Source organism: Jaculus jaculus, chromosome 2 (assembly GCF_020740685.1).
Source record: "Jaculus jaculus isolate mJacJac1 chromosome 2, mJacJac1.mat.Y.cur, whole genome shotgun sequence".
NCBI lineage: Eukaryota > Metazoa > Chordata > Mammalia > Rodentia > Dipodidae > Jaculus > Jaculus jaculus.
Genome location: NC_059103.1, coordinates 101,728,489 through 101,753,188, shown reverse-complemented (window position 1 = coordinate 101,753,188; position 24,700 = coordinate 101,728,489). Strand labels below are relative to the sequence as shown.

Below are 24,700 nucleotides of genomic sequence, written 5' to 3'. Positions count from 1 at the left end.
ACCTTCCCAAATGTTGTTAATGTTTCTCCCTGGATACTTGCTTGCTTGCTTGCTTGATTGATTGATTGATTGATTTCTTTCTTTCTTTCTTTCTTTCTTTCTTTCTTTCTTTCTTTCTTTCTTTCTTTCTTTCTTTTTTTGTCCTGTCTGCCTCACTTACCTGGCAACCGTTTAAACCATGTACTATTTCTATTCATTTTCCTAGGTTCCTCCATGCAAACAAGTGGAGTCGAAAGTGGGTTTTACCAAAGATAAACAGGAAAAAAAAAAAACATTGTAAAAGCTAAACTATACATTTGCTAAGAGGTTTACAAAGTTTCTGACTTCCATAGTCGCTGGCAAGTTTCCCAATCCTATTTTATGCTGCATTCATTTCTCAAGGCCTTCTTGTCTCAAAACTCTTGGTGTGGTATCCAAACAGAGACACCTGGCCTATGTGCCTGCCTCTCAACTCTGGCCCACCCCAGTGGCAGGGACTATGACACGTCCCATCACCTGTGAGGAGGCTCCACAGGCCTTTTGCCTTTGACTTCCAAGATCAGAAGGCCTTTTTGCCTTGCTATTCACTAAGGGCCTTCCACTCAGTCCCTCTGGGGATAAAGTGAGACAACCTCTTCTCTAGGTCATGGCTGAAGGAGACCACAGGAATAAGCTCACCTTCAAAGCTGTCGCCTCTGCATATAAGAAAATGGCCTAGTCCATCACAGGCCCAAGCACAGGACAGTTCTCAGCATGCTGGTGCTCAAAGCACAGTCCTGGACCCCCACAGGGTTGCCAAGACTGTCGGAAAATATGCAAGGTCAAAATTATTTCCGTAATATTTCTGATTGCAATTCACTTTTCACATTCAGTCTTTCCTGCACAAACAATGAGGTTGAGAGGAAGTCAGGTAGCTTTGTTAGGCAGTTAGGGTGACTGGGCCCCTGAAAGTATCCTTGTTAGAGATCAAAGTATGATCTGACCTCTTATCTCTTCCCTAGATCTGATTTTCCACAAACAACCTATGTAAATCTAATCATAGCATTGTGGTTGGTCGAGTTCAGTCCCAGACCTTGGGCGCCATGGCTAGCCTCTCCCAGAGACAGCCCCTAGCTTACACCAACCAACACACTCCGGTTTGCCTGAGCCAGAAAGTAAAGCCCACTACAGCGGCTGTTCATCACTGTGAACCTCCGGGTTCTAGTGAGTCTCCCCCTCATCTCAGCTTACCTCGGCTGAGGTGAGGGGAACCCCTCTGACCCCTACTCCCACATGAGCTCTTACCTCCTCCTGCGCTCCCCATAGCCAGAGCTCTTTATACTTTCTTTTTTCCTCTCTAACTCTCTTTTTACACTTTTTCCAGGCCCACCAGGTGAGCTCTCAGACTACATGGGTGTGTTCATTTTCCTTCCCTTGGTCCTTTGCTTCCCTCAATAAATTCAATTTAATAATTATCCTTCTGAGTTTGATTTGCTCAATTTTTTAGTTAAATGTAAACGCAAACCCAGGGTTTGGGGCTCAAGGACTTTCCTGAACCCCTAGCACCCTGTTTCAGGGAGTCCAGACGCTACATGGTGGGTGTCACACAGACAGAATGTGTAAGCGCATGTGGGAATCCAACTACCTTTTATTCAGCTAAATATTAAAGAAAACCACAAAATGTAAGGCAATACTGTGCTTCTAATTGGTTATTTGGTCATGGAAGAGAGAGGAGTTTTTTATTCACTTAGAAATGTTAACATGTACCAGGAAAATGAACAACTCAATCAAAAAGTAGACTATAGAGGTGAGCACCTCTTAATGTTCATACCTATGTATTAATGCTGCTCTCACTTTTGGTTAGAGAAGCTTCTCTTTTCAGATGGTGATGACCTCGGGATGACTCAGAAAGGCACCATAGTGCTGAGATAACATGACAGAGGAGGCAGAAAGAATGTAAGAGCCAAAGCAAGGCTAGGAATGCTTACAATGTAGTCTTCCAAACACAAAATGGCCTGGATATCCATGATCTCACAGTGCCTGACACTACTTACACAAGACCATCATAATTGGAGGAAATGATGATGACATCAAAATAAAAGAGAGACTGATTGAGAGGGGAGCGGGATGTGATGAAGAGTGGAGTTACAAAGGCAATATGGGAGGGGTGGGGAATTACCATGGTTTATTGTCTATAGTTATGGAAGATGTCAATAAAAAATAAAACTAATTATTTTTAAAAGTGGGCTATGGAACCAAACAGGGAGTTCTAAAAACAAGAAATACAAATGGCTAATAAAGAGTATTCATCAGGGGCTGGAGAGATGGCTTAGCGGTTAAGTGCTTGCCTGTGAAGCCTAAGGACCCCGGTTCGAGGCTCAGTTCCCCAGGTCCCACGTTAGCCAGATGCACAAGGGGCGCACGCGTCTGGAGTTCATTTGCAGAGGCTGGAAGCCCTGGCGCGCCCATTCTCTCTCTCCCTCTATCTGTCTTTCTCTCTGTGTCTGTTGCTCTCAAATAAATAAATAAATAAATAAAATTTAAAAAAAAAAAAGAGTATTCATCAGGGATGAAGAGAGGGCTTACTGGTTAAGCTGTTTGCCTGCAAAACCTAAGGATTTAGGTTCAACTCCCCAGAACCCATGTAAACAAGATGCATATTGTGGCACATGCATCTGGAGTTTGTTTGCAGTGGCTAGAGATGCTGGTATTCCCATTTTCTTTCTCTCTCTCTTTCTGTCTCTCTCTCGCTTGCTCTTTCTACTAAATAAATAAATTAAAATAAAATGACAACATATGCTGCTGAAGGTGTGGGGTAAGAGGAACCCTTATTCACTATTGATGATTGCAAGCTTGTGCAGCCATTATAAAATCTGTGTGGAGGTTGCTCCAAAAGCTAAAAATAGTTCTATCATATAATCCAGCTATCCCACTCCTTGGCATATACCCTGAGGACTCTGCACTTGACTATAGAGAGACTTGCTCAACCATGTTTTCTATATTTTTATATTTTATTTGTTTATTGGTGTATGAAAGACAGGCAGATAGAGAAAGAAAGAATGGGCATGCCAGGGCCTCTAGCCACTGCAAATGAACTCCAGACACATATGCCACCTTCTGCATCCAGCTTTTTGTGGGTACTGGGGAACTGAACCTAGGTCCTTAGTGCCTTAACCACTAAGCCATCTCTCCTGCCCATCAGCCATGTTTATTACTGCTCTATTCACAATCAGTCGGAAACAGAGTCAGCCTAGGTGTCCAATAACAATAAATGATGAAAGGATAATGACAATGTAGTACATATACACAATGGATTTTTATTCAACTGTAAAATGAAATTATCAAGAAATGAATAGAACTGGCTCAGAAACATAAATGCCACATGTGTTTGTTTGTCCTCTCTCTCTCTCTCTCTCTCCCTATTTCTAGGGGGTATGTAAAAATGAATGTCTATAGAGAACAGGAAGCTTAAAAAGGGACATTGGGGGATTATACAAGAGGGGTAACGGGTATAATATTGGATCAAAGTTATTGAGTAGCCAACTGAGCTCCACCTGGATCTGAAGCTTACTCTACAGAAGGTACTGTAAATATCTGGTACTGAAAATCTGGCCAGAAGTCTGTGGCTAGGGTCTTAGACCCTAGGGGAGAACCCAACACTGTGGCTGTGCTCATTGTGCAGCACATCACACTGCCTTCTAAACACATTTGTTCCCATAGATTTTCACTGCTCACAGCCTCAAACATAAGTTTCTGCAAAGGGAAGAGGTGAAGCCAGACACATAACGGGGCAAGCAGGCAAAGTTACCAAGGAAACACAACTAATGCATGCTCAGCCCCAAATAAGAAATCTACACCACATCCCCCTAGGCTTGGGGAACTTCTGAAGAGGGAACAGAAAGAACATAAGAGCAGGAAGCTGGGAAGGGGTTCTGAGGAATGCTGCTTTCTAGATACAAATCCTTTAAACTCACAGCAGGTGTGGTTCACTGTACAAGACAGAGCCTGTCAATATTTCACCATGAAGAAGGAAGGGGCCTGTGAGACACCACACCTCCAAGAATAAATAGTGGCAACTGGTAATCGTTGGGAGGGAGGGAGTCATGTCCTTTAGTAGTGTAACCACTGGTGGGTTGCCTATTCTCCAGTCAATAATCTCCCAGCCATGATTCTAGAAGCAACCCTAATTTAACTCAGTGGCTCAAACAAGCAAAAATGATGCATGAAAACAGGATGAGGATCTAATGAAAAGAAGGATTCTAGTGGCACAGGGAGAGCAATTGGGCATAATGTGATCAAAATGTATACATATATGAAAGTGTCAAAACTAAAATAAAATGTTAGCATGTAATGTATTGATTATCATTACTAAATTAAAATACCTTTATATTTCCCTAATGTTAATTCCTATGATGCTAAATATTAATAAATATAAATTATGTAAACTAAGACCTGTATGTGTGGTGTATGTGGAGGGCAGAGGTTGACATTAGCTATCTGCTCTCTACCTTACTTATCTTCCTTTTACTTTTCTTTTCTTTTCTCTTTTTTTTTTTTTTTTTTTTTTTTTTTTTTTTTTTTTTGAGGCAGGGTCTCACTCAAGGCCAGGCTGACCTGAAATTAACTCTATAGTGTAGGCTGGCCTTAAATTCACAGTGGTTCCTCAGCCTCATGAGGGCTAGGATTAAAGGCATTAGCTACCATGCCCCACTGACCTTACTTTATAAGGGGTTGGGTTTTGTTTGGTTGGGATTTTTTTTTAAACAAAGTCTTTGTTTTAAATAGTTAATTATTTATTTTCAAGGAAAGAGAGAGAAAGAAAATGGGTGCATCAGGGCCTCCAGCTGCTGCAAACAAACTTCAGATGCATGTGCAAGTTTTTGCATTTGGTTTTATGTGGGTACTGAGGAATTGAACCTGGGTCATTAGGCTCTACAAACAAGAGCCTTAACCCTTGAGTAATCTCCCCAACCCTGACCTTATTTTTTGGGACCAGATCTCTCGCTGAGCCTGGAGCTCAAAGGTTAACTAGCCTATCTCGCCAACAAACCCAAAGGAAACATCTGTCTCCGCCTATCCAGAGCTGGGATTACTGGCATACACTGTTGTGTCCAGCTTTCCACATGGGTGGTGGGGCTATGAATTGAGATCCTCATGCTTGCAAGGAAAGCACTTTAGCCACTGAGCCATCTCCCCAGCTCTTAAACTTAAGGTTCTTTGATGTTCTTTATAATTTAAGAGTATAAGAAGATCCTGGAGCTAAGATGTTTAAGAACTTAACGTATAAAAATGACACATGGGGTGGGGGAAGGAAGGACATACAAATCCTCTTATATCATGTATCATGTATTGAAACTCCTAATATAATATAACATTTTCTAATACACCTCTCATCCTGTGTATCCTGCAGCTCCACAAGATTGGGTTTTGCTGGAAGCATCACCCTTTTCTATCCTAATTTCCCAGACCCCAACATGTACACACATACAGTATAAACAAGAATAAAACTTTCAAAAGTTTATGCTTCTTTAAAAGTCTAAAAATCTTATGTCTTAAGAACTTCATTTATGATCTCTATTATTCTTTTCCCATGCAAACACACATGAACTCTCTATTCTAACCAAAAGTTATATATTTTACCTTCACTATGACTTTGCACACCCATGACTTCTAACTCTGAAACCCTTTTCTCAAGCTCTCAGTTCCTTCCTGCTCAGCAAGGCCTTGTTCAAAATCCACCTCCATCCAGTCAGTACTTGACATTGCTATGCTCACACCTTCCACTCCAAACTTCCACACCCATGGGATTTGTTTGTTGAACACTTATTGTGGCTCTTTTACATAGTTAGTTATCTGCTCACAAAAATAAGTCTAGCTTTACTAAGACCAGGGACATCTAGAGAGATGGACTTCTTGCTCATCATTTCACAAGACTTTGGACATAAAAGACACTAGACATATAAATGATAAGGGAAAGGGGGTACTTAAAGGAGATTAAAAACCAGCACGTAGTATCTGAATAAAATTGTGAGAAATGAATCACTAACCTGACAGTCATTTATCTCTAAGGAAAAAAATTTATAGGCATGAAGTTTTTGCTCAATCTACGAAAATTTTCCAAAATCATTTTGGTGAGAATATAAAGAAGCATTTACTGACACCAGTGTTTCTAAGTGTCATTCATACACACACACACACACACACACACACACACACACACACATGTATGTATGTATGTGTATATATATATATATATATATATGTATATATATATGTGTATATATATATATATACACACACATAAGTATACATATATATATACATATGTATATACATAAGTATATATATATATACATACATACATACATACATACATATATATCCTATAAAAAAACATCCAGATCTAAATGAGGAGAAAAGAATCCTGAATGAATGGAAATTAAAAGTAGCTAAGTCTTGGGCTGAAGAGATGGCTTAGCAGTTAAGGTGCTTGCCTGTAAAGCCTAAGGACCCAAGTTCAACTCTTCAGATGCCATGTAAGCCAACATACAAGATAACACAAGCACAAAAGGTGGCACCTGGATTACTATGGCTGGAGATCCTAAAGCGCCAATTTTCCCTCACACGCACACATGCTCTCTCTCCCACTGTTCTCATTCTCTCTCATTAAGAAAAAAGGCCAGTCTGTTGGGTTTGCCTCAAAAAAAGTAGTAAAGTCTTTATTATTTGTTTCTACTAAAACAATATGAGGGCGAATTTTAGTATATAATTCCTTTGTATTATTTTTTAAATTCATTGTCATCAGAGAAAAGAATCTGGTTTGCTTTCACTTTTTTTAAAAAGCCATTTAGGTTGATTTAACTAATTTAGACTGTTGGGATGGTTACAAATAAAAAAAAAAAAGGTTACTATTCCAAAACTTAAAATTAAGCTCAGTATGATGGTGTACACCTATAATCACTCAGTAGGAGGCTGAGGCAGGAGAGGTAAGAGGCCAACCTTGGTTACATAGCAGAGATCTATCACATAAATAAAATAAAATAAAATAAAATAAAATAAAATAAAATAAAATAAAATAAAATAAAATAAAGAAGAAAGGAAAGGAGAGAGGGAAGAAGGGAGCAAGGGAGGAAGGAAAGGAAGGCCAGGGAGAGGGAAGGGGAGAGAAGGAGGGAAAGAATAAAGATTAAAGTTTAAAAACAAAACAAAATAAAGTTATTTGTCAAGCAAGCATTTATACAATCATCTGAAGATAGAAAAAGATTAAACTTAAAGCCACAGACTCTGCCCCATAAATCCCAGGCCCAGCATTGGATTGCTCTCTACAGTGAGCTATTGGCCACAGAGACCCATGAGGACCCACAACCAACGTAGGCCATTGCCAAAACACTTGATTACCTGCAAGAGCCAAAAAGTAAGACACTATTACTGAAGACACCACAGGAGGGAGTCACAGGACATTGGAATACCATGCTGTAACCTGAAGGGAAGCTAGCTCCCTCCCAGCTAGTCCGCATAGTGCTGGAAAGCCCTATTGGAGCCAGTGGAGGACAATGGTCACCAACAGTATGAATGAGTAGGGACCCTGCAGACTATGCAATCAACCACCTAGACAAGAAGTACAACCTTGGGCAATAGTGGCACACAGCCTGTACAGGTAACCAACTGTTCTCTGAGTGGACATGAGGCCTGCTCAGTAGGACAGAAGTCATATCTAGTGCTGGAAACCAAATCATAATTCCATTGTCAGAAAACCCAGGCTTGGGCTGGAGAGATGGCTTAGTGGTTAAGTGCTTGCCTGTGAAGCCTAAGGACCCTGGTTCAAGGCTCAATTCCCCAGGACCCACATTAGCCAGATGCACAAGGGGGCAAATGCATCTGGAGTTCGTTTGCAGTGGCTGGAGGCCCTGGTGCACCCATTCTCTCTCTCTCTCTTTCTCTCTCTCTCTCTCTCTCTCTCCCCCCCCCTTTCTCTCTCTGTCTGTCGCTCTTAAATAAATTTAAAAAAAAAAAAAAACAAGATTTTAAAAAAAAGAAAACCCAGGCTTCAGAGAGAAGCCCCCATTATTCTCTGGAGAAGAAGAATGGGCTTGCACACAAAAAAATCTCTCAAACTATGCATACTGCCTTTAATCTGAGTTGTTCTCACACTTGGTTGGAAAATGTTTTATTTTACCGATGGCAGTGAAAACAAAGGAGAGCCTAGATCCATCAACAAGACAAGAAGGCAGCTGACAGCTGACTGCCCATAAGATGTACCACCTTACCTCATCTTCCAAGACCCAGGAGAAGTTGCAGAGGAAGCTATGACAAGAATACTGCTCTTACTGCTAGCCTGACAACCAGCCCCAGGGTGATGATGACAGACACTGTGATTAATCAAAACATATCAAAGCAGAAATCCAGAGGCTACAAAGAACTCAACACTAAATCAGGCAGTCAACAGGCCTGCCATGGTTCAGGGAACATTGTGGAAGAGGGGGTGGGAATATTATAAGAGTCATGGAGTGGGTAGGAATACCCTGAGGCATGGTTCCCTGCTACCACATAAGGACTGACTGAGGTCTTCATGACCCCACAGTGAATACTATAACACCACTGAGGTGGGCACTCAGGGTAATAGGAGCCTGAATAGCAACTACGTAACAGACATTGTGCAGTTAAGAGACTATAGAAAGTAATCAAGACAAACCCTCTTTTTATTTTTTGGTTTTTTCAGATAGGGTCTCACTCTAGCTCAGGCTAACCTGGAATTCACTATGTAGTCTCAGGGTGGCCTTGAACTCAAGGCAATCCTCCCACCTCTGCCTCCCAAGTGCAGGGATTAAAAGAGTACATCACCATGCCCGACTATCCTATCTCTTACTTTACAGCTCATACTGACTTTTGCAGAGCTGAGATAAAAACAAACATAATTACATGATCTGCTAAGTGCTAGGGTAGGGTCTGTCAGTAAAAGAAGACAGAGTAACCAATCCTAAAATGCTTCCTAGCAAAATCATCTAAGTAATGTGGGGGGGGGGGACAAAGAGAGAAATGGCATTACCAGATGCAGAAAATAACAGCAACTTTGTGTGGAGACACTTATAGCATCCCAGGCAGAAGACAGAATGGCTACATATGTTGTCTGTTTTCACCTCCACTACTACTACTAATCCCATGAAGTAGTTAATATGTTTTCCATTACACAAGAGGGCTCTGAAGTTTGTTTGTTTTTTTTTAATTTTTTTTTTATTTATTTATTTGAGAGCGACAGACACAGAGAGAAAGACAGATAGAGGGAGAGAGAGAATGGGCGAGCCAGGGCTTCCAGCCTCTGCAAACGAACTCCAGACACGTGCGCCCCCTTGTGCATCTGGCTAACGTGGGACCTGGGGAACCGAGCCTCGAACTGGGGTCCTTAGGCTTCGCAGGCAAGCGCTTAACCGCTAAGCCATCTCTCCAGCCCGGGCTCTGAAGTTTAAAGATCTTTGTTAAAGTTATTTCGAAGTTGATGTGACAGGATGGATATATTTGACATAAGAAAGAAGGAGGGAGAAGAGAAGGGGGGAAAAAGAAGGAAGAGGAAACAGAATAACTTTGAGTATCTCAGTGTAATCCAGTGGGAAAATAGTGATATGTATCAGTGAAATAGACAAAACAGGATTATTAGAAGATTTTGATGGAGACATAGATGAGTTTGGCTGGGGGAAGATTTAGAAATATTAAGTCAGGGAGAGGTAGAGTTGCTCTTGTATGTCCAAGGCTAAATCCCAAGAAAGAAATCTGTACCAAGCCAACCCATGTCAAAAGTATCTGCAGATATATAAGCACATTCATAGTGGGATTGAGTGTGTAAAATCAAAAGAAAGTGGACCTAAGGAACCCTGAGTGAGGACCACTAATGCTGAAAGGAAAAAAGAAATCGAACTGAAAAGAACTTGTCCATGTGGCAATGCAGGCACAGCTGCAAACAAGGAAAGGATGTGCTCCATGTAGGACATAATCAAGGTCATCAACACGCACACAGAGGTGAGGCAGGAGAAGCACCCATCGTGTGAACTAGTCTGAAAAGCTCTGGGTGACCTTGTGTGGAATAATTTCAAGGAAGTGGTGGGAGACATCCAGCCACAATGTGTTGAGGAGTGGCTGGGAGGTAAGGAAATGGAGCAGGAATTTATGCTTTTCCACAATGCAGTTACGTACACAGAATGAGGCAGAAAGACCACCGGATACTCACAGGAGTCACAGCAGAGCTGCTTAACCAGTACCACACCTGCTTAACATCAACACAGGCGAAAAAACTGAGGATGCCAAAATGGAAGCCCCATCTCCCCAGAGGATGGGGAGAACTAATAGGATGTCCCAGGAGGAAGCAGTAAACACAATACCTGGCACGCAAGATGTACTCCATAAACATCAGCTATTGTTCCTATTAGAATAATGAGAATTCAGTGTTTTCCCACTACAGTGAGGTACTGCCCACATTTAGTTCTAGGGCCTTTGCCACAAGATTAGGAAAAGAGCCAGTTACTAGCTTGTGCAGATGCAGTAGCATATACTGAATACTGAAAGCACAGATCTTAAAGAAACCTGTAGCACATCGTGATTCCATACACATACTCTGTGATACCACACATCCTTTAGCAGAAGGGTCTGTGCGTTTTGGAACCCGTGGTTAATAACTTATGTGGGTCTGTTGCCAACCTGTTGATTGTGCTGTCCTCATGCATGTGAAGCTCTGGCTAGCTTTCTGCAATCCTGCCCCATCTCCCTTCTCTTCCCAGCAAGACCAAACTGGCTTGTATTCTTGTTTTCCAACTAACAAGGTTCAACTGAACAAGGAAGGTCCTGGATTCTTTGATTTGCAAAATCCATATAGAACTTTATACAGAATTAGAAGTAGATCTAAATGTAAAACCCTACGTCTATCAATTTCTGGAAGCATAATATGGACTCCTAGTATTAGTGGTCAAGATGTAAGTTTTAAAAATACTAAAGCCAAGCCAACCAACTCCTAAATATAGACTGAGAAGTCCTCTGGAGAAGAAGCAATAACTCCAGTGTGTACTCAAATGCTCTATTTTATTGCACCCTACTCCTAATGTCTACATTTGCTGGAATTTATTACTAGTGTTTGATGAAAAGGAAGTAGAAGCAAACCAGTGAGGTCTCTCTCAAGGTTAAAGTTACTAGAACAGATGTCTCTGGACTGACAAACTTCTCCATGACTTTGTTCACTCCGTTAATCCTTACTGTTTTGTTGTTTACAGCTGTGCTTTCTTCTGCATATCTACTAATCCTAAGGTGCTCAGGTCTCTAATGAAAGGCACTTTTCTTAAGGATAACAATATATCTAGTAACATAGTATTAGACTGACAATGACTATGTATTAAACACATAATTTGACATGACGCTAAGCATTTGACATGTAAAGTCTGGTTTATTACTTACTGTATGAAGTAAATCCAAGTCATTAAAAATCTTAAATTTTTATTGTTTGAACATCTCACACACTAGATAACTAAATAAGTCTTTGAAATATAACAAATGCTCCCAAATGTTATCATTGTTCTCACTTTTTAGTTCATACAACTATCCTATAAACAAGGTTTATTCATTTGACTTTATAGGTAAAAACTAGAATTGAAGAGGTGAGTCACTTTTCTGGGACTTCATAAGTTAATAAGTGACAGAATTCAAATCTTATCCCAGGAGTGTTGAGCATTGTTGTTAAGCATTGTTAAGCATTATTTTGCATTCTCTATGATAGCTTCAGTACCGAGGAACTCACCAAATACAGTAATAGCAAGCCTGGATTACTAGAATCAGTCTTTCAATGCTCACTTAATCTCTTTCGCTTACTCTCTCTGTCTCTCTCTTCCTCTTTCCCTCTCTCTTTATCTATCTCTGGGTAGTTTTAACTTTTTAAAAACCAAGATGTGATCTAGATTCACAAGTTTTGGTTTTTGTTCACCTTAAATCTCAGGCCAAGAAAAACAACAAAGGATCTTTGGGAGGAGACAGAAACCAAATAAAACAAGGCTCCATTCTGAAGGTTTTCTATGCTCTCACATCCTATCATTGCAAAGGTAACTAGATGACATTTCTTTATAAATAAACCTGAGAGACCCTATTTGGCTACAGGAACAGACAACTGGGAATGGTTTAAGAACACACTGATTCGCTTCAGTTACAGACAGGAATCTACTATTATGTGCACTTGGAAATGGGAAAACTACAGTTTCTAAGATGGATTAATGTTTACTAACATTTTTACATAAATTACATTGTAAATGACCTTAATATTAAATGTTTGCATTTGGTAATGTGTACATCCCTTGATAAACCAACTCCCAAACTCCTACTGCAACCATACTGCCAAGCCTTTACTGGCAGGGGTGGGGGGAGGAGCGTTACTCTTTCTCAACCCGATTCCTTACTTTCCACTCCTATTTACATTCTCATTTTTCTCCCCAAGTCTTGTTACCATCCAAAGTAAGTGCTAAACATAGAAGATCCCAAAATACATTAATTGTGAAGGAAATACACTAAAACTCCAGTCAGGATGAAAAGCAATGTTTTAGTATAATAGAGAAATTAAGTCACTGTCCTTCAATATCTCTGAAGATGGGGCTAACCATGCAATAGGAATACAGCCCCACAGATGTGAATCTCCCACTCACCTGCTGAACCTACAACAGTATAAAATATGAGACAATGGTTGATCTAGCTAGATAAAATATGTTTTATTAAATGATTACAAAAGAGCACTTACAACCAAGTGTCAAGGGTTCTGCCACTTACTTCATGATAATGTCCCAGTCACGTAACCTCTCTGTGCCTTAATTTCTTTATCATAGGACTGTTATGAGCATAAAATATGATATTATAAATAAACTGGTTAAGAATTGTATAACACAGTATATTAATAAATATTATATATAGAACTATGTATGTTACATATAAAAGCGTCCATATGACTCCTAGGATAGTGAATGAAGACAGATACTTGGAGTTTGACATGAAAAGAATGAAAATGCTTTCTCTATGGATCTCATTCATATCTGGCATTGAGGCAAACTGAGCTCTCATCATCACAGTCACATTAAGAATTGTGCATGACTCTCATTTTCCCAGCCTGGAGACACAATCCACTCACTGTGCATAATCAACTTATGTGAGACAGATGTAAAGGGTCAGAACAGAGCCCTTGTCTTGGAGGAGACTTGACAAAGGACCAACCACAACATGACTCTTCTTTGTCACCCTTCTGGTTTCTCATGTGAATCAACAGGTTGGAAAGCATTCCTAGCAGGTTTACTCCTACCACGTCTCAACATGAAAAGGCTAAAGAAGCAAAGAACAGGTGTTCTTTCTCTCCTCTGCCCACAATTGGTGCTTCCTAGAACTTCCTCTTGTCTGGCATTGTCCTTCCCAAAGGATAAACATGCAGTAATAGAGGCCAACAAGCAATGTATATGAGTATGCAGGGAAAACACACACACACACACCTCTATTTACTACACATCCCTAACCTGTTCATTCTTTGATATGGGACGGGACTTATCTTGCTTCTCTTTCTAGAAGGATAGGGCCAGAAGATAGCAAGGAAAAGGACCTAGTAATAAATCACCATCTCAGGCAAAAAACTGTAGTAGAGGGCTAAAGATATAGCTCAGTGATACAGGGCTTGTCTCTTATGTTTGACTTCCAGCACCACATAAGTTAATTAGTCAATAAAAGATCATTTATTCTAGATGATATATCCTTCTTTGGGGCCTTTTGCATACTTTCCATCCTGGCTGCTCTTCAGAAGTCTCTGGAGGCAATGCCTTCCTGTTCCCTTCTGACTGCCACCTTCTCCAGACTGGTTGGTCACCTGCCTCTTGCTGCCTCTTTAGCGCCACCTCACCCCAGTGAATACATTGCATGCTCTATTGTCAGACTCAGTTTTTGAAAACACAGTTCTGATGGTGTTTATCATTCCTTAATCAGACATACCATTCTAACACATGTTACAGTTATCTGTGCATGTATGTGCTCTATCTCCTGCAATAAACTTTCACCAAGAGAATCCAAGCTTTGATTCCTCTTAACAGTCATCATTCACTGAATTTCAAATGAAAGCTAGGCAAGATGGAATACACCGATAATCCTAACACGTGGAAGACTGGGGCAGGAGTAAGAGTTTGAGGCCAATCTGAACTACAAAAGTAAGACCATATCTCCAAATATATATATATATATATTATATATTATATATAATATTTATATATATAATATTTCATGTAGGACTGGAGGGATGGCTTAGTGGATAAGGCACTTGCCTGCAAAGCCAAAGGACCTAGGTTCGATTCCCCAGGACCCATGTAAGCCAGATGCATAAGGTGGCACATGTGTATGGAGTTCATTTGCAGTGGGTGGAGGCCCTGCTCCCCCCCATTCTCTCTCCATCTGCCTTTTTTAATTCTCTCTGCTTGTCTCTCTCTTTCTCTCTCTCTCTCTCATAAATAGATAAAATATATTTTTTAAAATGTTTCATGTACACATGTTATGAACCAGGTACATCACAAGTCATTCTCTTCTGTTCATTTAAAATCTACTGGGGAGGAAGAAGTGGTGGTAGGAGGTATAACTGCAGAAACAGAAGACGATAATTCAAATGGAATTATATACATATTGGAATGTAATTGTAATATATAATGTGGTTTTGCTCTTAGTTTGAATCAGATGTCCCTAAGAAATTCATGTGTTTTGAAAGCTTGGTATCCAACTGGTGGCAATTCGGAAGGTGGAGTCTTGCTGGAGGAGATATGTTGCTGGACAGGAGCTTTGGGGGTTATAACCAGCTTCCCTCTTGCCAGAGTTAGGCTCACTCTCTTGCTGCTTTCTGCCAGCTGCTATGGAAAGAAATGATATCCAGCCTCTGCTGAACCCTCCTGTCCTTGCCATTAAAAAGCTTCCTCTTGAGACTGTATGCCAGAATGAACCCATTCCTCCCATCAGCTGCTTTGGGTTAGGTGTTTTATTTCCAGGAACACAAATGTATATGATACTACAATGAATGTAGTATCACATAAGGGATTCCTGTTAAACTATTGAGCAGATCAAGAAAGGCTTCTCAGAAGTGATACCAAACTTATACCTGGAATAAGCAGGTATACATGGTAGCAAAAGAGAGCTTGAGAGATGTAGCAACTATAAAAGGCTTTTTAATTGTCTTAAAGCAGTTGAAGTTTGGGGACTATAGTGTAGCTTAGTAGTAGAGCATTGGCCTAATACCTAAGAAACCAGAGTGGGGTGGGGAGGAGAAAGAAAGAGGGGAGATTGAGGAATAGAGAGAAGAAGGAAGGAAGGAAGGAAGGAAGGAAGGGAGGGAGGGAGGGAGGGAGGGAGGGAGGGAGGGAGGGAGGGAAGGAGGGAGGGAAGAAGGAAAGACAGAAAGAAGGATAGCAAGAGAGTATTCCGTTTATCTTTAAAGAATGTAATTATTTTAATAAGAGTGATATTATCTGGGGCTGAAAGATGGCTTAGTGGGTAAGAACACTAATTGTGCAAACCGGAGGGCCTGAGTTTAGTCCCCACACTTATATAGAAGGCCAGGCAGGGCTAAGCAAGACTGTAAGCCAGGAACTGGGAGTTTGGGGGAAAGACAGGAGAATTGCTGGAGCTCACTGGTCAGCCAGTCCAACAGAAGCATGGTGGACTTTAGATTCACTGAGAAAGTATCTCTAAAAAATAAGTCAATACAGTTATAGAGAAGAATATCTGAGGCCAGGTCATTCTCTAGCCTCTGCACATAGGACATGAACATCTGCACACACATAGCACAAAAATAAGAGTGATATAATCAGCTCTATGCTTTAAAATGAAACTCGAATGATAATAGTCAGAGCATCTGTTAAATACATACATGGGTAACTGATATTAGCATAATAGGGACCTTTTCAAGAATTCAGAAAATAGAAAAATCCTTGATTTTATGACAAAGTAAGATGGAGCTCTTTTTGGTGTTTTTTGTTGTTGTTGTTGTTGTTTTGTTTTGTTTTGTTTTTTGAGGTAGGGTCTCACTGTAGCTCAGGCGGACCTGGAATTCATTCTGTAGTCTCAGGGTAGCCTCAAACTCATGGCAATCCTCCTACCTCTGCCTCCCAACTGCTGGATTTAAAGGCATGCGCCACCCTGCCCAGCTTAAAATAGAACTTTTTAAAATATAGATTTGGATTCAGTGATGCAAGGAAAAGAAGATCTCTCTAATCTGAAGCAGAAAGGCTCCAAGGAAGATAATCAACTAAGTAGTGATTGAGCAAAGGTGAACAAAAATTTATAGACTCATGAAGAGTTCAGTTCAGTGGCTGCCAGGCCTGGAAAGGAAGGTTGGGACAAAGGAAACAGGGTCTTGAATGGCAACATTAAGATTTGGGCTTCACTAGTAAAATACAGTTTGTGGAGGAATGTTTGTTAAAAGGAAGAATACTATACTTCTTTAGGAAGATTGAACATGAATTCAAAGAGTTTAAAAATAGTGTATAGGTCACAGGCAAAGTAGTGGTAGAGGGAACGTGAAAGAAAAAAATGCAGATGACTGCAAGGCACATGACAAAAGAGCTGGGAGAGAGGTCACGTACACAGGGGAGGGTGTGTTAACTAGCAGAGTTTGCCTCCTAGTACAATCCACCACCTAATCCAGGACCCCATGGCCCCTGGAGGGAGGGTATCTGAATGGAGGCACTCCCAGAGCTTATCTAAAGAATGAGGAGCTCCTATTTTATTAGACCAGCCAACCAACATTCACAAGAAAGAACCTGAAGATAAGGTGCCTGAGAAGAGGAAGTAAAGGAAAAACAGTATAGGAAAAGAATGGGAAAGGAAGAAGGAACAAACAAAAGTCAGCACCTTAATTCCCGGGGGATTTATCCTTGGTGGTTACTCTGACCCTAGGGGTTTCATTGTGTATTCCAGATACTCCCCAGGACATCAGACGTTATGTCAGTCATGAGGGAGCTCAGAGACCATTTGACTAAAAGGCCTCTCCCTTTCTCTAGTCAAAGCTTACCTGGAATTCACTGTGTATACTCAGGGTGGCCTCAAACTCACAAGTCCTTTAAAGGCATGCACCACCACGCACAGCAGAGTCTCCTTTCTTACAGGATTTAAGTTGCCTCTTGTACCTAACAAGGTTTATATCCTCCATAGCTATAAGTAGCAAATTAGTAAACTGTTTCACATAAACAACAGTAAACTGTTGCATCGTCTCCCCTTTGAACCCAGGTCACTTCTGTTTCCCAAAGCCATAAGTTAATAGTATATAGGAATACTGAAAAAAAAGTAGGGGAATTATCTGCAGCGTTTAAGAATTAACCTGCAGAGTTCAGTCTTCAGTCAGTAGTCTATGATATGACAGAAGCTGATCTTACAATTCTCAGTCTTCATCTGACAGAAAGGTGTTTTGTTTTGTTTTATTGTATATAACTCTTGTAAAAGCTTCAATAAATTCCTGGCTGTCCCAGCTATCTCTGCCTTTTCCAAAATCAAAAATTTCAGTTCCTAACAGCAGCCTATACACAGTTTGCTAAGAAACTGAAGATGCATTCTTCAGTATGAAGACACTGATGGTCCTAAATGTTAGTTCAGACGTATGGTCTTTCGCTGGAGCACACCTGCATGCCTTAACTCAAGGTTATCTATTACTAGCAAATCAGTGTATCCTCCTGGATCAGCATTTCCTTTGTCACCATTTATCCAGTGATTGCTGTTTTCATTAAGACTTCACAGAACTTCAAACAGATGTCTGTTAAGCCTGATTAGTGGTGAGTTTTCCTGGGCTTCTCTTTGTTTCCAAGCTAATTATGGGCTTCTTCTTGTCTCTTTTGGATGCCCACAAAGGCCATAATGAGAGGAGTTAAATATGCAAACTTGAGAATGAGAGCAGGGTGTCAGCATACATATAATTTACTAACAGAAAATCCTGCCTGCTTTTAAACTATGTATCTCATTGCTAGTAAATTTAACTAATTTTCCTCAGTAATTTAGGCATATTTCCTACTACCTTTGCAAAGATGGCTTGAGGTCCTTGGCACCTTCAAAGTTAAGCTCTACACACACCAAGATAAGGATATCACTTAAGTCAAAACTGTATGTGGGCTACAGATAGGCCTTCAAGTCAAGTCCCTAAGCTTCTTTCCAAGTAAATGACAAATGACCACACCCACCTAGAAGCCAGCAGGCAGTTTCCCTTTACTTGAAAAGACAATGCAGAAAACACTTAGGAAGTTATCACTCTATTCTGTAAAGTGCCACTAATATGTGGGCTTTTCAGTCCTTCCAGAACAATGTCTTTCAAAGGCCAAATCAAATAATCAAGTCTAAAAGCATGTCATCACTGGAACTAGACACCTAGGGAAGGGGAAGAAAAAGCCTGAGGGGACCACAAACCCCTCCTGGGCCAAAGAAAGATGGTCTCTGGTACCTAATGGCCTCTGAAAATTCTTGTTGAGATATTGCTAACAGAAAAATACCAACCTACTTATAATGTTGATTTCAAAGGATTAAATATGATTTATATGATTAAAGTTCTCTAATTTTCCCTAATCAGATTTATCAGGAAATGTCATAGTTCCAATCGTGGAGTGTGGTATGCTGAGGTTCCCAAACAACTTAACCATAAGAGCTTGGCCCAAAAGTGATCAACAACATGGGAAGCATTGCTTCTGCTCCTTAACATGTCACCAAACAGAAATGGATGTGGCAGGGTCAAATCAGTGATTTAACTGTCATGTGAACGAGCCGTGTGTGTGATGTGGTGTGTGTGTGTGTGTGTGTGTGTGTGTGTGTGTGTAGTGCTGGGGGGGGGCAGGACCTCCAGCTACATCCCCAGTTCTACTGTGTCTAGGCAGTTGATGGCTGCCCTAAATCCAAGGTATTATTAAGTGACAAGAGAAGATAATGCGGTGCATATGTGCTAAGAAAAGTTTTTTTTTAATTTTGAATGAATTTTAGAATCAAACACAACAAAAAATTAAGCCCAAACCGGGCTTCTCACCAACTGAATCTCTAGGTCACAAGCTGGCCTCGGTGTCCCCATCTGAGCTGTGCCCTTTCAACTGAAATACTTCTTGCAACGTACATAGGAGCCAGGACTTCACATTATATTTCGTTTCCTAGTGGGAGTGGTTACCCGCCCGGCAGATGGCATGTGACATATTCTTTCTGCTGACTTTGTAGGAGGGAGTTAAGTAAACCGCTATCTTCCTGGGAAGACTGTGGCACACCATTCTATCGAAAACTCATCTTGCGGATAGATGGCACCCCGTCCTTGTCTATTTCATAAGTAAACTTTTCTACAAACTGCCAACCCCAAGCCTGCGGACCTCCCAGCTCACCGAGCACAACCCCTGTGATCTGGCTAAGCAGTGACAATCCAAAGCCACCCCCCGCACCCCCCCCCCCCGACAGTTGCCGCCTCACACTTGAACCAAGTCACTGCTCTTCCTGCAGCACTCCTCCCGCTTCGGACAGCTCGCGTGAGGATGGAAAGCCGCGGCCAGCCCGGGGGCGGTCCCGGGGCGCCCGGTCGTACCTGGTTAAAGTGCAGCCGGCTGAGGTCCAGGCTGTCGTGGCGGGGAGCCGTCCCCAGCCGCTCCAGCAGCAGCTCCAGCTGCGCCGCCGACAGGCTCTGGTTGGCTCCGAACGCGCTCAGCACATCCTCGCTGAAGTCCTGCCCCGGGCCCTGCGCCCCCGCGGCGGCAGTCAGCAGCAGCAGCAGCGCGGGCCCTGCCCCGCCGGGAGTCATCCTGACCCGGGACCGCCCCTCGAGGGCGCGCGGGCCGACGCGGGGCGCTGGAGCTCCGGGGCGCCCTGCAGTCGGGGTCCCGGAGGTCGTCGATCCAAGTTAGCGCGACGTGGGGCGTCCCTGGTGCTCGGCCGCCCGGGACAGAGTAGGAGCCCGCGACCTCCGGGGCATCGGAGCGGGGGCGCAGCCGGGGACGGGCTATAGGCCACGTGGCCCCTGCGGGCCTCCTGCGGAGCCTAAGATAAAGGGGAACAAAGGGGGAGAGAGATAAAGGCCACCGGGCCACGCGGGAGCACGGCGGGGCCAGAGGCTCCAGCGCCCAGCCCGGCTTGGGGTTCGCCGCCCGTAGGGCGCCCGGGTTTGCGAAGGCCCCGGGATCCGTGGGCAGCGCAGTGACGCGCGCTGCTCCGGGTTAGGGAAGCCCCAGACCGCCCCACTGGGAGCTAGATCCTCCGGCTGTCGGACCCCACCGCCTCTTGCTGGCTTTTATCCCCCCCGCCGCGGACGGGAAGGTTCGGGTGTGAGGTCCCCACGGAGCTGCGGAAAACCGCGCGCCCTTCCCGTCCCTGCGCGGCTCCGCGGCACCCCGTCCAGGGAGCAGTACCATCTGTGCACTTGGCAGTGACTAGCAAGGACGGACTCGCAGCTCTCCTACCTGCTGCTGTCACTGCGGCTTTCTGGGTCGGCCTCTAAAGCTCACAATCACTCTCCTGTATTCTCTCTGCGCTCTCTCTCGCTCGCTCTCTCTCTCTCTCTCCTTTATCTCGATCTCTCTGTCTATGTCTCTGGTCGGCTCGGAAACTCTGGGATCCGGCCCTGCGCCCTTCACAGATAAGAGGGGGACGGTCCTGTCCCCGCCCCCGTGGCACGTGGTGACACACACCCCGGGCTGAACTCCCGGCCGCCGCCACGCCGAGGCGCAGAGCCGCTGCCCTTCGCGGCTGCCCGGCCTCCCAGCGCCCTAGGGGCCCGGAGCCTCACCTGGACTCCACCTCCACCTTGAAGGTCCCTTGGCCTCTTTCCTGGTGCCCCGGCCCACGTCTCTATTATCCTCGATTAAAAATAGATACAGAAAAATAAAAAACCACCAGCTTCCTGGGATGGGAAGTAGAGCCCCTTGCCTTGCCTAAGAGACGAACGGGAGTTGATTTCTCAGAGCCAGGGGAGAAAGAGGAAATCAGACCCGGAGCCCGCGGCGGCTCGCTGAGCCAGCACTGCCCCCACGCTGGCCCTTCCTGACGCCGCTCGGGATATCCGCCGATCACAGGCGGCGACGTTTATTTGTTCAGATGAGAGATCAAGAAAAGCTGAGTTAGGTGTAAGGTCAACAAGTTTGTGTAAAGTGAGTGTGGTGTTTGGGGACAAAGGTTGTCTGCGGCGGACGGAGCGGTGCAGAAGTAGAGCGAAAGCCTGCCTGGCTGTCAGACTGGAGCGCGGTCCTGCCTTCTGTCGGGAGGGTGCACAGCCTCCCTGCGCTGCACGTTTCCGCGGCGCTTCGCACACGCACGTGGAAAACCGGGAAAGAATCGGGATTTCTCGTGGGGGGCTTAGGGACATTCTGTGGAAAAGGGAGGCAGGAAGAGAATATTCCAGGAATATGAAGACCTACCTAGGCGGACGCGACTGAAGGGCCATCGTAGGGAAGGGCCAGTTACTCTACCTGCCCGAGGCAGAAGGCAGGTATCAGAGCAGGGCTTCTGGGAAGCAGATGACAGCCTTGAAAGTCATACAAATCAACCGCTAGGTGAGCGCCTATCAGGATGTGGCAGGGAAAATCCTGCCTTCGAGAGAGATGATCTCTAGGGCTTGTCCCTTCAATTGCAAAGTCTGGACATTCCCTAGCATTCATTCATTCACGGAATTACACTGATGCTCAAAGGGGGAAATATCTCACCTGGGCCAAAACCAAGCAGATGTCGCAGGAGGCTTTTAAATCACGCTGCCGGCGGGACTCTTCAAGCTTGTGATCAGATATTTCAGTATAGTTCGAAGCTTCGTGTGTCTTTTGACTTCGGTGACTTAAGGTGACTTTTGGAAATCAGTAAATACTTTGAATGGCCAACTTAGATCTATGAAGCTGTTCTTTTCTAACTTCTCCACAATTAACTCGTTGATAGAATTATGTTAGCAACAAAGGGAACAAGTTTTCAATAACACAAATGTTATATTGTGGGTTTTTAAAATGAAATATGTCAACCTATACACACTTATATTCCAGAAATCAAACCTTATAAGACAATTAGAACAAACCTGCTTGAAAAATTCACCAAGCACAGTTAGCAAAATGTAAGTATGTCATTAAAAGACTACACTCAGCCATGCGTGGTGGCGCACACCTTTAATCCCAGCACTCTGGAGGCAGAGGTAGGAGGATCATTGTGAGTTGAAAGCCACCCTGAGACTGAAGAGTGAATTCCAGGTCAACCTGGGCTAAAGTGAAACCTTACCTTGAAAAGCCAAAAAAAAAAAAAAAAAAAAGACTACATTCAGGGCTGGAGAGATGGATTGGTGGTTAAGGGCTTGCTGCAAAGCCTAATAACATGGGTAAAATTCCCTCACATAAAGCCAGATGCACAAAGTGGTGCATGTGCCTGAAGTTTGTTTGCAGCAACTGGAGGCCCTGGCTTGCCCATTCTCTCCTTCCCTCCCTCCCTCCCTCCCTCCCTCCCCGCCCCCTCTCTCTCTCCTTGCAATAAATAAATTTTAAAAAATTGAAGGCTGCATTCAGAAAATTACAGGATTAATTACCAAACAGTCTAATTACTAAATGTTTTTCCTAATAAATATAATCATTAAAATGTTATTCAGATAATGTTTTGGGGCCCAAAATGTGGCATTTTCAACGTTGCTGATGAAAAAGATTACCAGTTTAAAATACAAGACAAGAACAAATATTTTTCTTGGAAATTTGCCTTAAAGTTGAAATAAGTTTCAATGATAATAATGAGGATATCATACCATGAATATTGGCCAGAGAGTCTGAAATATGCTACTTAAAACATATTTTATTTATTTATTTGGGAGAAAGAAATGGGGAGAAAGAGGTAAACAGAGACAGAGAGAAAGAGAGCTGGGTGCACTAGGGCCTACTCTCACTGTAATAAACTCTAGACAAATATGAGCCACGTTGTGCATCTAACTTTACGTGGGTACTGGGCAATTGAACACAGGCCATGAGGGTTTGCAAGCAAGCAAGCACCTTTAGCCACAGAGCCATCTCTCCAGCCCAAGATGCCTTTTTTATTTCTGACCCACACACATGGGAAACCTGAGAAAGTCACATGACCTGCCAGGACTGGATTTCCTCATCTATAAAATAAGATCATTGGGAAAGTCAAGTCCATTCCAGACATTTCATTGCTAATTGTGTGGCTCAACAGTCACCTGTCAGAACAAAATATGAAGACCTTAGACAAGTTTAACTCTGCACTTGCAACTGCAGAATTCAAATTCAACTTTTTCTTAGTACCTTTAGTGTTTTCTCAGCTCAAGTCTTTTGGTACTTTGGCAAGCAGAGAGCAAATTTACTTCTTTTAAATGTCATGCTTGCATTTCCCTATGAAAGCACTAATAAATCTAAGAGAAGGCATATCTCTTCTACTTCCCTTCTCTTCCTTTGCACCAAGTGGAGCAGAACACTGAGGAAACCCATGGTGACCCAAAGAGGCAAAGCAGAGCTTGACTACAGGGAGAAGAGTTGCAAATAGGAGGGAACCTTAGTACTGGAAAATCAGAGCCCAAGCAGGGCCATGACACTGTCTAGATTGGAAAAAGGGCATTGAATGTCAGAGCATCTATACTTAATGGACTAAGGGTAGACACCCCAGCAAGTCACTGGAGATCAAGTATGGTACAGGGACTATCCATTCTTCTCAGCACAGCTAACGAGTCTGCCCCTGGGAGAGGAGAGTATCCATGCAAAGCCTAGTTTTGTTCCCAGAGCCCAAGTAGAATGGACAGCATCTGTGATGGTTTGAATCACATGTCCCCTCACTGTAGTAGTTGAATGTGTGTTCCCCACAGAGTCAGGTATTTTATGAAAGCTTGAAACATGGGTCTCCAAGCCATCTGGCTGGAAGAGGTGTCACTGGGGGCAGATCCTGCCATCCAGCCCAAAGGTGTGCTTAGGGACAGATCTAAATTCCAGCCCAAAGGTAAGCAGATAGGTTTGAGATGGGTGTGTGGGGGGTCCTGTTTGCTGCCAGTTGTGCTTGTTGCTTTTGGTGTTTGCTGAATGCTGGTGGTTTCTTTCTGTGCTTGGATTTATGAATGGGAGCTGGCTTCTTCTACCAATGATGGAACTTCCCCCAGATCTGTAAGCTGAAATAAACCCCTTCCCCATATAAACTGTGCCTGGTTTGGATGTTCATTCTAGCAACATGAAATGGTCTAGAACCCTCATAAACTCCTGTGTTCTGAATGCTTGTCCCCAGCTAATGGCAATTTGGTAGATAGGATCTTGCTGGAGGTGTAGTTTTCCTTTTGGTTCCAGCATGGTAATCCAATGTCCTGTGACTGCAACCTGTGGAGTCTTCAGCAGTAGGGTCTTACTAAAGTTGACATTTTAACAAATGTTTTAGTTTAATTTTCAATGTGATTTGTTGTAGGAACTGATTTGCACCTCATATCAGCGCATAAATGCTGTATTATTCCCTTGTGCAAAACAGGTAAAGATGCCAGGAGAAATCCAACAACTTGCTCAGGGTCACAGCTAGGAAGTAGCAAATCCTGAGCCCAAGAGTCTACACTCTAAACATGAATCCCACTGTCTCCCTCCAGAGGCTCCCATGGTGCTAGAAAGCTCTATGGTAGCCTCTGGAGGACAACAGTTACCAACAGCACGAAGAAGTAGGGGACCCTGCAAAGTATGAAATCAACCAGCCAGACAAGAATATACACTTGGGCAATAGTGGCACACAGCCTCTGTGGGTAACCAACTGTTCTCTGATAGGATATGAGGCCCACTTG

At 43.1% G+C, this 24,700-nt stretch overlaps 1 protein-coding gene across 1 annotated transcript in view; it reads right to left on the bottom strand.

Annotated features, from left to right (window-relative positions):
* Slc39a8 (solute carrier family 39 member 8) overlaps positions 1 to 19,732 on the bottom strand; it is an 85,611-nt gene extending 65,879 nt beyond the window's left edge. The window contains exon 1 of the mRNA XM_004662955.2: positions 19,520 to 19,732. Within this exon, the coding sequence (XP_004663012.1) occupies positions 19,520 to 19,732 (213 nt within the window). The remainder of the gene's footprint in view (positions 1 to 19,519) is intronic.
* Between the last annotated feature and the right edge of the window lie 4,968 nt (positions 19,733 to 24,700).